Consider the following 16,421-nt stretch of genomic DNA (forward strand, 5'->3'; position numbering starts at 1 on the left):
AATAACATGCAAAATTCAGTTGAACAGCTAAGGTTGTATTTGCTTTCATTCTTTTTTTCAGGCAGCTCACCTATAAATTTGTATTAGCTCTTTTTCAACACATATATTTAGCCCTGGGTTAAATGTCAGAAATTTTCATATTTTGGGGGAAGCCTTCTGGGATTCAGTCATTTGATTTAAGGGGACATTCTTTTTATCTATATCTAGTAGATTTTTTTTTTAAGATTTTTTATTTATTTATTTGACAGAGAGAGATCACAGTAGACAGAGGCAGGCAGAGAGAGAGAGAGGGAAGCAGGCTCCCCGCTGAGCAGAGAGCCTGATGCGGGACTCGATCCCAGGATCCTGAGATCATGACCTGAGCCGAAGGCAGCGGCTTAACCCACTGAGCCACCCAGGCGTCCCTATCTAGTAGATTCTTAAAAAACAGAAATATTATGTACCTTTGGAAATCTTAGTCGTTATAAGTCACCACTTCTAATCATGTACATTTTCAGCTGCAAACTATAAGAAGAGAAACGCGTTCTGGCTTGTTTAAAATGTGTTTTAAAAAATGATTTGTCTTCAAAATACATTGCTGGCACAGCTTAGAAGTGTAAATAATAGCCCTATTACAGAATGGGGACCTAGTGCACACGGAGGTTAAATGATTTCTTCTGAGGTGGTGGTGAGGCATCATCTAGGAGTTACAGTAACAATGCCAGAAAGAAATCTTAATTTGCTGTCAGGCCACATTTACACATTAGGCTTTCACTGGTAAATGGAAGTGAAGAAATAGGGAGCAGTAAAGAGGAAACTTCTGAGCCAACCCTGTGTTGAGATTCCAGGTGTCTTGGTAGTTGTGAACTCTCGTCATTTCAGTAGCCGTGGGGAGGTAGCGTATGGTCTGCATTTAGTCATTCAGCATTCATTGCTAGCAAATGGCTGACTAGTTTATTTTGCCTGGTTTCGTCTAACAGATGGGAAAGCTCCTCTAGAATGAAAGCTCCTTGAGATTAGGCACTTTGTTTACTAGGCACTGAATAAATATGTTTAATAAATTCTGAGTTTATTTGAGAACATGTCATGTGCACCTGTGTAGTATTCTAGAGCATGGCTTTATAAGCATGGGAGTTAGCTGACCCCACATGGGGAAAAGTTAGTTAGCCTTGTTTGCTCCAAGTAAGTACCAAGGTAATCTGGGCTCCCTGTTTCTAAGGCATTATGGCATCTGGGAAATTTGCATGTAAACCCTTGATAGATGTCTCCTTCTCGACCTAAAAATTTTTTCTAAAAAAGAAAGACCTCAAAATATACTTGTTAGCTTTTTAAATTTCAAGCGCTATGTAATCTTTCTCATAAAAAATCAGATGTTGTAGAAATTATTATCATGAACGGTTAAATCCCCTGAAATGCCAACTTATGTTCCAGAGATATGCTCTGTTGACACCCACAGTGTCTTTGTTGAACACGTGGCTTTTGTGCCGTTCCTTCAAGAGCCAGCGCACTGTCAACAGCCTCCACACCAGCAACAGGAAAGGCGCGGTGGTTTTCTCTAAACACAACACACTGCTTTTAGCTTAATTTATTTGATCCAAAGAATTACCTTTTATTCTCAGAAGAATCCATGACAAGTGTTAGAGGTTGGAACGTGTATCATTCAAAAGCATCAGAGGGTGTTCTAAGGAAATCGCATCCGGGTGAAGGAGAGCTAGTGGCTGTATTTCCTTTGTGCGTATCAGGAGTAAGAGATTGAGTCTTACACACCCTTGTTATGTACAGATGAATGGTTTGAGTTCATTTTGACACCTTACTTCTGCCAGCTTGTTTCTTCTTTACCAAACATTCAGGTGTTTATATGTAGTTAAGATAAAACAGCAGTGAGATGGAGAGGCTTCTGCCTTGTTATACAAGTCATTGTTATCACCTCACTTTATATTTCATTGAAAGCAGCAAACCAAATCCCAACCAAATATCTGCCAGCAATGGCAAACCTGGTGCTGTGAATGGAGCCGTGGGGACCACATTCCAGCCACAGAATCCCCTCCTAGGGCGAGCGTGTGAGAGCTGCTACGGTAAGTTGTCTCCTTCGCGGCCTGTGACGAGGCGCACAGCACTGTGCCGGCTCCGCGGGGTGGGAGGTGTGGAGCGGCCCTCTCGCTGCGCCTGAGGCGCACGGCTCAGAGAGCAGGACCGTGGGAGGACATGGCCACCCTTCCCTTTGGCCTGGACACTGACGTTTGGTCTTGGGTTTCCTCTGCTTTGCTTCTGTGGGGTGCTCTGTGGAGCATCCCACGGCAGTGTTGGCCAAGCTGCGTTCAGAGCTGTTGCTGGCTTTGTGCAGACCCTGTCCCACAGAATACACCAAATCCTATTTTGGAGTTTTTTAGTATACTTTGACAAAGGCTCCAGAAAATTCTGTCAGGAAGACCTGTGTGTGGATGAGGTGCTATTTGTAATCCTCAGACCCGGTTCTGTCAGAGTGCACTGGTTTGGGAGAAGCTGTCCTACAATGTTTGCCTTTGCTTTCAGGGCCCCCATGTATTTATCAGTATCTGTCCATCTCCGAATCCTATCAGACATGGGCAGTATTACAGTTGATTTGAGCTGGTTGTTAAATTGGTTTGGTGAGATGGAGTAATTGATACACTTTTTAAGAAACTTTTTATTTATGTATTCATTCATTCATTCATTAGAGAGAGAGCGTGTGCACAGGCACAAGCAGGGGCAGGGGAGCAGCAGAGTTAGGAGGGGGAAAGAGAATCTTAAGCAGGCTCCATGCCCAGTGCAGAGCCAGATGTGGGACTTGATTGTTACCACCTTGAGATCATGACCTGAACCAAAATTAAAGTTGGATATTTAATCAACTGAGCCACACAGGCACCCCAATGCACTTTTTAAAACTTCTTGCTATTTTATTGTCTCTCTCTTGGCTTCCTCTCCCCATTTTTTGTATTTTTAAGATTTTTTTTTTTTTAACTAATCTCTACACCCACTGTGGGGCTCAAACTCACAACCCCGAGAGTCGCATGTTCTACCAACTGAGCCAGCCAGGTCCCACTCACTTTTTGTGTTTTCATATATTAAAATCTCAAACAATAGCATAATCTGTTCCTGGACATCAGTGACATTATAATCCACGTTTCCTTACAGTCAAAGTGGCCTGGGGTGGGAGAGGGAAGGAAACGAATATTTATTCAAAGTCTACTTGGTGCCCAATTTTTTCTCTCAACAGCTCTTTGGAGGGGAACAATGTAGCTTACTGCCCTAAGGGCATGGGAAAGAGGGACATTGCGGCCTCTACTCTATACTACATACCAAGCTTCGCGTTAGAAAAGACTTTTATTAAGGGGCACCTGGGTGACTCAGTCATTAAGCTTCTGCCTTCGACTTAGGTCATGATCCCAGGGTGCTGGGATCGAGCCCCGTGTTGGGCTCCCTGCTTGGCAGGAAGCCTGCTTCTCCCTCTCCCACTCTCCCTGCTTGTGTTCCCTCTCTTGCTGTGTCTCTCTCTGTCAAATAAATTTAAAAAAATTTAAAAAAAAGACTTTTCTTTTTTATTTTTGTAACTAATCTGTGTACCCAGTATGGGGCTTAAACTCACAACCCCAAGATTAAGAGCTATATGCTCTATCAGCTGAAGCGAGGCACTCCTCTAGAAAAGACTTTTAAAACCAGGTCACATAGGGGTGCCTAGGTGGCTCAGTTGGTTAAGCATCTGATGTGATTTCTGCTCATGTCATGATCTCAAGGTCATGAGATTGAACCCCGTGTTGGGTGTGGACTCTGCTTAATATTCTCTCTTACCCTCTGCCCCTCCCCCCTCACTCTCTAAAAATAAATAAATAAATGAAAATAAAAACAGGTCATATAATCACCTTACCTGAAACCAAGGAAAGTATGATCCAGGCAAATTGCTGACTTCATAGAAATGGTACATTTCGAACCATTTTTCTGCACCATGGAAGCACAAAGTGAAATAATTTGTGGAAAATTAAATTCTTTTGGTGATAATTTTATATGTATTGTATCATGAGTGTCTTTGAATTGGAAACTCTTAGATAAGTTTATTTGTATTTAAATGAAAATAAAAAGAATCATGAAGACAAGTGGTGGCTTAATCTGTCTTATTTTTGACTTACCCCTTTTTCACTCATACGTAGTCTCACATATCCCTTTAAATAATTATTCTGTCATTTTTATGTGTGCATAACAAGTAAATGATTTTTATAATACTTATTTTAGACTCAGATAATATAAAATGTATCATAATATGCATGTAAGTTTTATCTTTATAGAGATAAAATTTGGTGTTTTCTTTTTGTCACATTTTTTAAAAGAAGATTTTATTTATTAAAAAAAGATTTGATATATTTGATAGAGAGCACACACAAGGGGCGGGGCAGAGGGAGATGGAGAGAGAGAATCTCGAGCAGACTCGTCAGCCTGATGCAGGGCTCATTCTCATGACCCTGAATCATGACCTGAGCCGAAATCAAGAGTCAGACATTGAACTGACTGTGCCACACAGGTCACTTTTTAATTGCATTTGAGTTAATTATGTAAGAGGAAAGGTGTTTGTTGACAAATACTAAAATGCCATGTCATGGTTAACTTGGGTAAAAATGTCTATTTAAATATGAGTGAAATTTTATATTCAGAATAAAAAATAGGTCCATGCCTAATATTTAGGATTCTTAAAATTTGTGTTTTAAAAAAATCAAATTATTTGAGTTATTGTTTCTAAATTATAAGAGGAAAGGTTTTGAGGCTGCTGTTTGCAAGGAGTCCACTAAAAATAACACACGATGGGTGCACAGTATTATTCTTCATAAACTAAGACACAGTTTGATTGTAACCGTCTGCATATTTTCTGTTTTTGACATTGGCTTGTGAAGGGTTAGTTGACACCTTGATGTAGATGTACTGTTTGAACATTTTGACCTGATGAAGGTAACTTACAAATCAGGGGGAAGGTATTCTGAGGCAAATGTAGAGAATTATAATAATTTTTATGTACTTCATAAAGTTAATGTTTCAGTGCCAGTGTTTCCTATCTTAAACTTCAGATCCATTGTGGGAATACGTTGCAGGTTATATGGCAGTAATTCAAAGAGCAGAACAAAACTGACAGCGGCTTGCAGCGTTTCGCTAAGTGATAAATCAGCCAGGTTATTAGATCTTAAGCATCCCATGATCTTGGCTGCATGTGCTTACTTGATCTGAACTTAAGTAGTCTTGAAAGGGATTCTGTTTTTAAGGGGAGAATTATTAAAATGATTATTTATGTTGTTCATTTAGTAAAATAAGGAAATGGAAAACAGTTACTTATTTCTGACAGATTCCTGCCTTAATTAAGTGGGGCCTCTCTCAGCACTGTAAACTCTGAGGTAGTTTCTGAACCATCGGTTTGGAGACCCAGACTTAGACTGTAAACACTAATCTAATAATAATAATACCTTTCTGATAACTTATTTCCAGAAACGTACACATTAGTCAACAAAACTCCCTCAGTAATAGCCCAGTATGTTATTTAGGATACTTCATCTAACAGCTTCTCTTAACAAGAGCCACAAGTACTTGATATATATATAAAAATAAATGGTTTAATGAATTCGGAGTCTTGAAAAATATGTGCATGTATTAGACATTTATGTTTGGTGAACTGGGGAAAGAAAAGTAACATCGTAAACTAAAGATGCCTTTGGAGTATTTTTAACATATTTGATGGTATGCTTATTGATGTTGCAAATCATACAGCACTCTTTGTTTGTTTTTTTTGTTTGTTTTTTTTTTTTGGTTTTGTTTTGTTTTTCATATTTTTCCTCTGTCTTTAGCTACACAGTCTCATCAGTGGTATTCTTGGGGCCCACCTAATATGCAGTGTAGATTGTGTGCGACCTGTTGGCTCTATTGGAAAAAATACGGAGGCCTGAAAATGCCCACCCAGTCAGAGGAAGAGAAGTTATCACCCAGCCCAACTACAGAGGTATATGAGCGTCAATCTTTTATGTTGAGAAATGTCATTCAATCGCTTGATACTCCTTGGAAACACAAGTACAGTACAGGATAACTTAAAAGCAAGCAAAGCTGTTTTTAATAACTAAACATAACACCATCATATTTAAGGTGGGCGTGGAGAGAGGTCAGGGACAAGTCACGTTTTTTCAGGTATTCAAAATATTGTTCTTGTGTGATTACTCAGACAAAGGAACAAAGTGTGTGGGAAGTGTCAGCCTAACTAGAGAGTTTACAAATTAAATGTTTTAATTGCTTTTTTTGAAAACAGTTTGCAACCTTTAAATACTGTCGGAAATATGTCTTACTACATAAAGTAGTAAATAGGAATTGAACGTTTTCCTGCCCCTGGGCTATCCTAGGAGGGACAAGAAGGTGGTATGGACTCAGTCTTAAGGTGAACAACAGGTGAAATGTGATTTTGGTAAAATTCTCATAGATTGCAGGTATAAGCACTTAGGTCGACCAAGAGGGAGACTTCTTTTTAAGGGCTAACAGGATTTCGGGACTCCTTCACTATTACAAAAATAAAATAATTAACCCCCTTGGCAGTTTTTTATGATTGTGAAGGTGATTTCAATGTCAATTTAAAAACCAAAGTAGAGGAAGGAGTGCCCTTGTTGTGACGAGCACAGGGTGATGTCTGGAAGTATTGAGTTCCTATATTGTGCACCTGAAAGTAATGTAACGCTGTATGTTAATGAACTGGAAGTAAAAGAGAAACTTAAAAAACAAAAATGCAGGATAACACAGCCTCCCATCCCTCCCCAGTTTTCTTCTCTACCTGCCCTCTTCTCAAAAATGCATAGCTCTGAATTTTCTCCTTTGGGGGTAGGGTGTTAAGTTATAGTTGCTTCAGCGGAAATGTAAAACTTGCCATTTCTTTGAGCCTGATGCCAGTGGCATTCTATCCTTCACGTGTCTGCCGATGTCTCCTTTGGCAGGACCCCCGCGTTAGGAGTCACATGTCTCGCCAGGCCACGCAGGGGATGCCAGTCCGAACCACGGGGAGCCCAAAGTCTGCAGTGAAGACTCGCCAAGCTTTCTTCCTTCGCACTACGCACTTCACAAAATTTGCTCGTCAGGTCTGCAGAAGTACCCTCCGGCTGCGGCAGGCAGCGAGACGGCCGTTTGTTCCTATTAATTATGCTGCCATTAGGGCAGAATGTAAGATGCTTTTAAATTCTTAACCTTATGTGTTGTGCTTCTGACCATTTTCTCTCCTCGCCCATCTCTCTTTTTTGTTTGTTTTTTTTTGGTTTGTTTTGTTTTTGTTTTTGTTGGCAATAAACATAAGTTCTTGTGTACAGCCTTTTATTTGGTTTATTTTTTTAACATTGTTTTTGTCTGCTGCCATTTGTATCATGCCAACCTAAAAAGGAGACACTGGAAGTCCCTCTGCAGAGTGGACAGTGCTCAGCAGAGAAATGGGAGGAGGTACCCTTGTCCAGGGAGGTCTTGCTGGGGTGGGATTGCCCAAGCACCCTTCCGAGAAGGCACTCGGACCTGTAAGGTCGTGCCGTGATGTAACCCCGAAGGACAGTGTCCCGGTGAAGCCCCAGAGATGAGACATGCAGTCTGCATGGCCTCATTAGGTTTGAATAAAATTTGCCAATTTACATTCATTAGAAATTGCATGTCTTTGTAAATCTCTCATTTTCCCACGAACCTTTTACAGTCATACAATATTATGGAAATTCACAGGGTTTCATAACAAACACGATTGTGGACGTTATTGGAAGATGGAGCAAATTATGAATAGGTTTTAGTGCCTTTGGGTGACTTTTCTGAAAATACATATTTAGTTTTTAGAGGCTAGTGACCAAATTTATGGTTGAGCATTCTTTCTATTTGTCCGATTTGGTTTCCATTTCATAATCATACATATACTACTGCATACCATGTACATGACTGTTACTGTCATTTTCAACATGCTCAGTCTTGCTTATGTTTCTTTTTTTTTTTTTTTCATTAGAACAAAGGTCATGTGTATCAGTGAATTGTGGGTGGTTCTGTTATTACCATGTACCCCTAAAATGTATCCATACTTCATGTGCCAGCTCTGATTCTCGTCTTGCCATGTTTAGTCCCAGGCCTGGCTGCCAAGTTAGAGCCATGCAACTTTCTCCCTTAAAGGATGAGCAAACTTGCTTCTGGCTTAATGGATAGATAGGAAACCTTACAGACATCCAGTAGATGCTCTTTCTTTGTGAGAAAAAAAATTTCTCGTTATGGGATGTTCCATTTTGATTTAAGAAGAGTATCCATATAAGGAGTGATAATTGAAAATCATTTTTTGTTCCCTGAGATGATTTTCAGCAGAACGGTTGAAAGGCTTTACAACTTACAGGTAAAAGCTTTATAAGGAGAAGAAAAGTGCTTTGTAAAGAGGGGGGGGAAATGGCACTGTTCTCTGAGTCCCGTGGAGGGGAATTTAGCTCCATTAGACTCATGTGTGTTTGGAACTTAGGCTGTTACTGATATTTCGTGCTAGCATCTCTGAGTGCATGGATTTATGCTCTTACCATTTTCTTAACCATTTTTAAGGAACTGGAAAATATTTGCATCCATCCAGACTGCTTAGCTGATTTAGAACACATTGATAGAGTTTCTTAACTAAACAGGATAATAAAACATATGAGAAAGAGAATTGAGTGAAATTCTTCCATTAAAATTGGCCAGGATCCAGTATCATCTTTGTTCCTATGAATGGAAAAGAAATCATCACCAACTAAATTGGCAGCTGAGGAAGCTTCTGTTTCCCATGGCTCCTCTGTTAGTTTCTCAGTTAATATGCAAATTGCCTTTATTTTTATTATTCTTCAATGAAGTGTATTTTACTGTTACCTCATTTTATGTATTATTCCTCAATTGAAAAGCCATACTACTAAAAGGGGGGGTCAAAGTTAAATTACATGTGTTTTATTTCTATACTCAAATAGCTATAATAATAATGATGAAAGAACAGAGTCATTTGGTGTGATGATATTCAAGGAGCATATTTTATTTTGCATTTTCCTTTTTTGGTCAAGTTACATATGGAATCACATTCTCAATTTTACCTTGAAATTTAGAATTACAAAGTTTCAGCAGCCATCTACTGTTTTTTGGTTTTTTTTTCCCAGACAAGGAACTAATAAACTCTTCTAGCATCTAATTGATTCTTACATCATCTTCTCCAGTCTTATATGTACCTCTTCAACAGATCCCTTGATCTTGGAGAAGATAAACCTTTAATAATTTGATATCCATAGGCAACCGTGTCTGTGGTCCAGCAGGAAAGCATAGGCGTATTGTTTTTTAGTTAGCTTTCCTTGGTTTCTTAAGGGCGACGGTGACCCCCATCCCTCCTCAAAAAAAGTTAATCCCTGTGATGCAGTGTGAGTCTACGTTCAGATGAGATGAAAGAAGATAGGGATGGATGGATCAAGAGCTCTGATTGATGCATTTTAGAGTAATTCTTCATAATATTCAGGAAGGTCAATAGTTTTCCCTGTAAACTTGAAAGTTCTAAGCACTGTAGAAGCTGACCCCTTCCACGGCTTCTGGCCTTCGCAGCACCATCACAATCAGTGTCCTAGCCAGAGTTCACGGGATGACAGACTGTGCGAGAGTGAGGGGAAGAGCTAAGGAGACAAATTCTCAGATGGTGCAGAGCATAGTGGTAACTGAGTGCTTGGCTTACAAGTTGATTATTTTAGAGGACATTTCGCCCGGGGGTGGGGGCTTATTACAATAGTACTCTTCTGGCCTTTTATTTTTGTTAAGAAAATGGTATTAAAACAGTAGAGTGAAAGGGGGAAATTTTTGTAAACCCTTAAAGTATCACAGAGAAGACATAAGAACAAAAGATGTCCCTGGGAAGGGAAGCTGGGAGGCTAAGGCAAAGGGGTGAGGTGGGAAGGAGTCTCCCCCCGTTTATTCTTTTAAACTTTTTCAGTTTTGAGCCATGGGAATACATTTCTTTTTTTAAAGTTTAAGATTTTATTTTATGTATTAGAAGCATGAGCAGTGGGGATGGACAGAGGGAGAGGGAGAAACAGACTCCCCACTGAACAGGGAGCCTGATGTCGGCTTGATCCCAGGATTCTGGGATCATGACTGGAGCCGAAGGCAGATGCTTAACCGACTGAGCCACCCACGTGCCCCGAGAATACATTTCTTATTTTAAAAAATAATTTTAAAAACTTAAGTATACAGTTTGACACCAACGTGTTGAAAAATAAATACATCCAAGAAATACAAATATATATATAGAGAGAGAGAGAAGGTGATTTTTTAAAACCAAATTCCCCAAATTTCTCTCTGTTTTAATAATACGCCTTTATATGTAATAAGTCCATTACAATAATGACTAACATCAGTACAATTCCTGAGCCTGTTCTACCATGGAGATAGTGCTTATTAAACAGAAAGATATTGTGTCCTTGACACAATTTGCAGACCGATAGCATGGGTTGTCAAGTCTCTGACAGCCTGTCTCTTCTCCCCCAGCCCTTGGTAAGAAAGTCATGATTTGTTAATGGTGTTCTTTTCCTTGGTTCTTGCCATCAAACATGACCACTGAGCTTTCTGAGGACTTTATCAAACATCTGTACAATCACCCATCACCTGATGAGCACAGGGTTACTATTTGAGATTCAGGAACCTCAGAAACTGAGGTTGAGTGGAAGTAGGTATGTTCACAGGACTCCGTAAATGAAGCCAAAGTCCCTGGAGAAGTGGGTCCAAGTGACTGACCTGTCACCTCTGTAGCTTGCATGGGTGACTCTGGTTTCTGAGTTGATAACACCAAGCTTGAATGACCTAGTAAGCAGTTCCTCAAGTGGCACCTGGAGCCACATTCTTCTGTTTGAAGATGCTGATTCAGCTTTGGAAGTATCCCAAGGGCCTGCATTCAGAAGCTTTAAAATAGAAGTTTTCCTAGAGATGTCTCAGCAGAAGTTAACTATTAATAATTGTATGAAGTTGTGTGAAATTTTAAGCTCTAATATTAGGTGAGAACAGGTTTGGTTTGGGTATTTTAGGTAGTTTGTTTTGAATAAAAATTCATTTTTGAATGGACACTTTAAATTTTTCTAAGGATACAAAAGCAGCTACAAATCATATTGCCATTCCCATTTATACCATCCTCAGAGGTAACCATTGTTATCCTGTCTAAAGTATCCAGAGATCCTCTATCTATACCAGTCTAAGTAGGTGTATTCTTTTGGTTGTTGTTGTTTTAATACAGGTGTTAATGTCCACACTATCCTGCACCTTCCTTCTTTAGTTAACAGATCTCAGAGGCCACTCCATACCAGTACACTGAGAGCTGCCTCCTTTTCTTATCAGCTGCATAATAATCTGTTTTATACTTTCATTCCCGATTAAACAGATTTTTGGGTTATTTCCAGTCTTCTCTATTACATGTAATGTCGCAACAAATATCGTTATACAGATAGCATTTCATATTGGTGTGTGAAATGTGTGGGTGGGTCACAAGACAGACCCCTAAACATAAAATAGCTGGATCAAGGAACGTGATTTTGGAGTTTTAATAGTCACTACCCAGTTAGTTACCCTTAGAAAAACCACGATTTGCGCCCCCATCCCCAACGTCTAGGGAATGCCTATTTCTCTAGAACCTTGCCAGCAGTGTTCTCCATCTTTGAAACCCTTGACTAGTTGACAGGTGACCTGTAAGTTATATTAGTTTCATTTCTCATTTTGAATGAGATAGAAGTCTTTGCATATATTTGAAAACCATTTGTTTTTCCCTTTCTGTCAGCTGTTTTTGCCCCTGGCCTGTTTTCTATGAGAAGTCTTACTGACTTGTGAGAACTTTTTATATTTTAAGGACGTTAGCTTTCGATCTGTGATACACAGTGCAAATATTTCCCCCATTTTGCCTTTGACTTTGTTTATGATGTATTTGTCAAGCAGGTTTTTTTAAAACATAGTTGAATTTATTAATTTTTTTAAAGATTTATTTATTTTGAGGCAGAGGGGAAGAGGGAAAGAGAATCTCAGTCAGAGCCCCCACTGATCGTGGAGCCCAACATGTGGGCTGGATCCCACGACCCCGAGATCATGACCTGAGCAGAAACTAAGAATCAGATGCTTAACTGACTAAGCGACCCAGGTACCCCCCCACACCTCTGATTTTCTCTCTCTCTCTCTCTTTTTTTATAATGGCACCTGGATTTTGTGTCTTTAGAAATTCCTTTGCAATTCCTTGAAGAAAATTCTACGGGTGGTTCTATTTTGATGGCAATCTTGGAAGCCCATGTGAATGTTTTTGTGAATTTTAATTCAGTGTGTACTTTTTGCAGTTTTTCTATTTTATTCCCACACACACATATTTGCAAAACATTTTAGAAAAAATGGCTGTGAGTTGCAATGAAAGCAGCAGTGTTTTTCCAGGTTTACCTCAAGGAGCTGTACTCTAGGAAGCCAAAGAAATGTGCCTGTGTGCAGTCGAATGACTTGGGTGAGATGCTCATGTTTTCCCTTTTCCTGGGCAGATTTGATTCCTTCTGGGGTCTTGGGGGATCTCTCAGGTTGCTTGTCTCATCTGTGCACTTTTGATGCATACTAATGAATTATCTCTGTCCAAATAGAGTTAGGTGAATAATTTGACTGATAAGTGGCACCACTGGCCTGCTCTTGAGGGGAGACCAAGATTCTGTTGAATCAGCTCAATTGGACCTGATAATCCCACGTGTATGATCATTCCGCCAGGGCAGAAGGTATTTTTCCCATGCATATTCAGTGTATCTCATGGAATAGATGCAATTTTTATATTCAACAGTGACTAGGGAGCCTTAGCACTTTCTGTCCCAACTTCTTCATAGCGGAGACTGAGCATTCTTGCCCCCAATTACTTTAAAATGTAATGGGGACTAGCGATGCTTCTAAAGAGCTTTGATCGGGGCGCCTGGGTGTCTCAGTGGGTTAAAGCCTCTGCCTTCGGCTCAGGTCATGATCTCAGGGTCCTGCATCAAGCCCCACATCAGGCTGCTCAGCGGGAAGCCTGCTTCCCCCTCTCTCTCTGCCTGCCTCTCTGCCTGCTTGAGATCTCTGTCTGTCGAATAAATAAATAAAATCTTTAAAAAAATAAAGAGCTTTGATCGCCCACTCAGGTGCTCTGTAAACTGTCCCTTGGAACATCACATAATTAATGCTACTGATTTGATGAGAAATTAAGAGCAGATTATGTGGTTTAAAATGAACTATCTTTGGGTATTGTGTTGGTGACCCTTTGATAGACTCCCTTTTGTTGATTCTTATCAAGGTGATAGTTCTAGGGGAGCCCATCAATTGTAACCACACTGACAGTTTTCCTTTGGGCTTTATTAACTGGAATAAAATGCAAAGTTAATCTTATTACTAGTGGGGCGCCTGGGTGACTCAGTAGGTTAAGCCTCTGCCTTGGGCTCAGGTCATGATCTCAGGGTCCTGGGATCGAGCCCCGTATCGGGCTCTCTGCTCAGCAGGGAGCTTGCTTCTTCCACTCTCTCTGCCTACCTCTCTGCCTACTTGTGATCTCTCTCTCTCTCTCTCTTTCAAATAAATAAAATCTTAAAAAAAAAAATCTTGGGGCGCCTGGGTGGCTCAGTGGGTTAAAATCTCTGCCTTCGGCTCAGGTGATGATCTCAGGGTCCTGGGATCAAGACCCGCATCGGGCTCTCTGCTCAGCAGGGAGCCTGCTTCCTCCCTCTCTCTCTGCCTGCCTCTCCGCCTACTTGTGATCTCTGTCAAATAAATAAAGTCTTTAAAAAAAAAATCTTATTACTAGTACTGCAATGGTTGCCTTTGTCCAGAATATTGAGGAAATACAAGCTGATTCAAGCTTTCTCTTATTAATAGAAAGGACAGAATTTTCTCTTGTCCTTATCCCAAGTAGAATTAGTAATATGAGGAAGGAATTATTTAGTATCCACTCACCACAATCTGGCAGAGGTTTGATTTGTGTTGCTTTTTAATGTTTGTTTAGATTACTCCTCCAAAATATGCTCGGTATATTTCTTCCTTTATCTTCACTGTTACTCAACAACATGTGAAAAGCTGCATATCTCAGTAATTTTTTTTCTCCAAAGGAAATCATCTGAGTAAGGAGGAAAAGAAATCAGATCATTTATAGGTGTCCAGGGTTGTATAATAATTAGCCAGTGCTTAGGATACATATTCTGATTCCTATTTTCTGAGGCTCCCTGCAGTGTGTGTCTTATTTTAGATGTTTTCTTTCAAATGCTATTTTCCCCACTCCTTTCTGTTTAATAGTTAATAGTTAAAATAGTTTCCTTGGTGAAAGAGAGGGCTAGAACTTACAAAAAAGTCAATTTTTAATTTTCAGTGATTTATGGTTCCAGATTGAATTGTATATTTTAACACTAACGGTGCAGAGAGAATTCCTATGGATGTCAGGAAATTTCCTGTATGTACACCTAGAAATGTGGTCTCACCACAGAAAACCAGTAGGGCATTTTTGTCAAGTGTTGGAAGGTGGGGAAAAGGCATACATGTAGCAAAATAATATCTGCTAAAACTACTCTGTTAAGTTTTATGACTATAGCTGCAGATTTAAAAAACATTTCAATGCTTTCTTTTTTCTTCCCTCAAACTCTATTTTTGTAACTTAGCTCCTCGGTATTGAGAGCAGCCCTGTTCCACATCTACTCTTCCATCCTAATGACAACTAATTAAAACACAGAGAGTGTGTGTGTTGTATGCCTTACGTTTCTCTGTCAGAAGTGTCTTATGGTAAGGTATGAGGAGTGTGAGGTGAACTTTATGAACACTAACAGCCGTTCCCACAGTATTTTACTGTTCTGACTACGTACAGGCAACCTTTTAAAGCTCAGGACTGCTGCCATCATAGGACATGAAGGATGGCAAGCAAGTGATAAAACCGATGACCCATGTTTACTCTGGTGAGGTAGATGAAGACAAGATAGATGAAGACTTCTGAGTAGTCAGGGATGGCCAACTGTGCTGCCTTTGTCTGCTTTGTCATTTTTGCCTTCTATGCCCGCCCGGTTAATCTTACATTAGGACTGATTTCACTCATCCCACGTGGAAGGTTTTCTAGTCTGAGGAAGCTATGCCATGGCTAGGAAGGAGGCATATATCCACTGTTTTTCAGATGGAAACACACAGGAAGCAAGCACGTGTGTGTAAGATGTGTGTTAGTGGCATTCACGAGGCTTTAAAGCGAGCGTTCTCCAGGTACCTCCTTCAGTAATTTGGAACCAGAACTAGGAACGGTTTTCCCACACCCCCCAGGAAATGATGCAGGAGTCTGGTGGGTATTTCCCACTGTCTTCCACGGGCACCTTTTGTCTCTGCAGTGTGTGTAGAATAGGTAGCGAAATCAGCCTCATTGGTTGTCTCCATGTTTCCTTCTCTCCTCAGATGCAGACAGACATGCCGAGCTATCTGGAAGTCCACTGAAAAGCAAAAGCACTAGGAAACCTTTGGCATGTATCATTGGGTATTTAGGTGGGTATTTTTTCTAATAGAAGGAAAATTTCAAAGAACAATTTTTGTATCTTATAAATATTTGGCTACTCTAAATCAAGAAACTAAATCTTAAACGAAATCTTAGCCTTTCAAGTAGCTGAAATTGGATGCTTTCATGTGTATCATCAATTTATTTTGTTTTAGAAGCTTTTATTTGTTATTACCAAAACATATACACATAACATATATACAAGGTTATGGATATGTTTACTTTTCCAAAAAAATCAATCAAAAATGTAATGTATATTTATGGATATAAATACAGTTTGAGCAAAAAGAGGAAAATAAGAATCACTAGATTATTGTAAGATGAATATTCTTAATGTTTTGATTCAGATCTTTCCACTTGGCTTTTAATGAGATAAAACTCGTTCCAATCTAACTTAAAAAAAATATTTATAGTTTTGATGTTCCAATTAAGGTTACTTTGAAAGGGGAGCATTTGTATTGCTTTCTGGTTTTTACCATCTTATTTAACTTGGAATTCGCCAAAGATAATGACTCCGTATCTGTGTTGAAATATCACCATTAAGAAGAGCATTTTTAAAAATGACTAAGCAATATGTTTTTGGTTTTTGCAAAGTTTTAAGGTAATTTACAAAATAATCATTTCTAAAATGGTTCCTGATGTACCTGGAAGCTACACTGACATGTTTTTAGTGCTTCTAATATACTTGCTTTTTCATTTTCTGGGTAAAAGTGAGAGGTGTACTCAAAGTTGCAATTGAACTTTATTGCTCTGTCAGAAAGATACACAGTTATGAAGTGATCAGACTCTAGGCACACTTAAAAATTAAAGTGTATCCTTGAACTTGGTATATTATCTGGTCTTCATCAGAGCATCCAAAAGTCAGAAACTTTGATTTTACTTGGTCACCTGATTTCTTGTTTTATTTTCCAGGGCCTAAAGAGTTGCTTTG

The 16,421-nt window shown here is 39.5% G+C and overlaps 1 protein-coding gene across 4 annotated transcripts in view; it reads left to right on the plus strand.

Moving 5' to 3' along the window:
• The window catches only part of LOC116858884 (metastasis-associated protein MTA3), a 102,793-nt gene that overhangs the window by 69,784 nt on the left and 16,588 nt on the right, over positions 1–16,421 (plus strand). For 3 of the 4 annotated variants that reach the window (XR_004381037.1, XM_032843833.1, XM_032843831.1), the window contains exons 9-12: positions 1,930–2,054; positions 5,817–5,968; positions 6,942–7,164; positions 15,394–15,480. Coding sequence is in view for 3 of the 4 variants with exons in the window: in XM_032843833.1 (XP_032699724.1) it covers positions 1,930–2,054; positions 5,817–5,968; positions 6,942–7,164; positions 15,394–15,480 (587 nt within the window). In the remaining variant the exon portion in view is untranslated. The remainder of the gene's footprint in view (positions 1–1,929; positions 2,055–5,816; positions 5,969–6,941; positions 7,165–15,393; positions 15,481–16,421) is intronic. The other variant, XM_032843832.1, reaches the window with a different exon arrangement.

Source organism: Lontra canadensis, unplaced genomic scaffold (genome assembly GCF_010015895.1).
Source record: "Lontra canadensis isolate GAN:19392208 unplaced genomic scaffold, GSC_riverotter_1.0 scaffold144, whole genome shotgun sequence".
Lineage (NCBI taxonomy): Eukaryota > Metazoa > Chordata > Mammalia > Carnivora > Mustelidae > Lontra > Lontra canadensis.